Raw genomic sequence first — 931 nt, 5'->3', positions numbered from 1 at the left:
GGACAATATTTGTAAATATTTTTCGAATGGTTAAGGAATAGGAAAATTTTAACCCAAAACAAAATAAATAAATAAAAAGAACGAGAAAGAAAAAAATAAACAAATTCACTCCGTCGTGGACCATTCAAACACTATTAATTGGAATCATAATCATAAAAGGAAAAGAAAGTATGGGAAAACACTATATATACAGGAACAAATCTAAACAATGTCCTCACAAAAAAATTCTATCTAATATCTGTTTTCTCATTGTTTTTCGACCTCTCGATCAAGGAAAGAATCAGCATCGACCATGAAGACCACAATCATGAGTTTGTTAATTGTGGTATTACCACTAATCGGTTTATCTCATGCTGCATCCTTTTACGAGGTTGGAGACTTCAACGGATGGACGACAAAGATGGGGGTTGCCTATTACAAGACATGGTCTTCTTCAAAGACTTTCTACGTTGGAGATGCTCTCATCTTTCAATACAACAAGGATATCCACAACGTGATTGAAGTGAACTTCAGAGATTATGAATCGTGCAACCCTAACTCAGCTCTGGCCAGATATAAATCAGAGTATGAACCGGTTAAACTTAACAGAACCGGGCACTATTACTTCATATGCGGTTTTACTGGTCACTGCGAAGCTGGTCAAAAGCTGGAGGTCCTAGTCATGCCTGCTTCTCTGCAGAATACTACCATTATTCAACAAAACAACACCTCTTCTTCTAACCCTAAACCTGATCCTGTTAATGCTAAGCCTAATCCTACGCCTAAACCTAAACCTTCTCCTTCGCCACCTTTAGAGGATCCTCTTGTGGTTCTTCCAGTAGATGATGCAACGATTGCATCACTTCCTCACAATGCGGTCTCAAACCCTCGTGTGTGGAGTGGCTTAAGCATGCTCTCCTTAATTCTTCTAAAAAGCCTAGTTTCTTCTTGA

General features: G+C 38.5%; 1 protein-coding gene across 1 annotated transcript; it reads left to right on the top strand.

Moving 5' to 3' along the window:
• The first annotated feature begins 292 nt into the window (after nt 1-292).
• On the top strand, nt 293-931 carry LOC106453615 (cucumber peeling cupredoxin). The gene has a single exon (XM_013895844.1). The coding sequence runs from the start codon at nt 293-295 to the stop codon at nt 929-931; it is 639 nt and encodes a 212-aa protein (XP_013751298.1).

The sequence above is a fragment of the Brassica napus genome, chromosome A5 (assembly GCF_020379485.1).
Source record: "Brassica napus cultivar Da-Ae chromosome A5, Da-Ae, whole genome shotgun sequence".
Lineage (NCBI taxonomy): Eukaryota > Viridiplantae > Streptophyta > Magnoliopsida > Brassicales > Brassicaceae > Brassica > Brassica napus.
The sequence above is the reverse complement of the archived record's forward strand: the minus strand, read 5'-3'. Positions and strand labels throughout refer to the sequence as shown.

What these genes read in the sequence shown, in the direction of transcription:
- LOC106453615 (XM_013895844.1), top strand. Translation starts at nt 293, where the DNA reads ATGAAGACCACAATCATGAGTTTGTTAATTGTGGTATTACCACTAATC.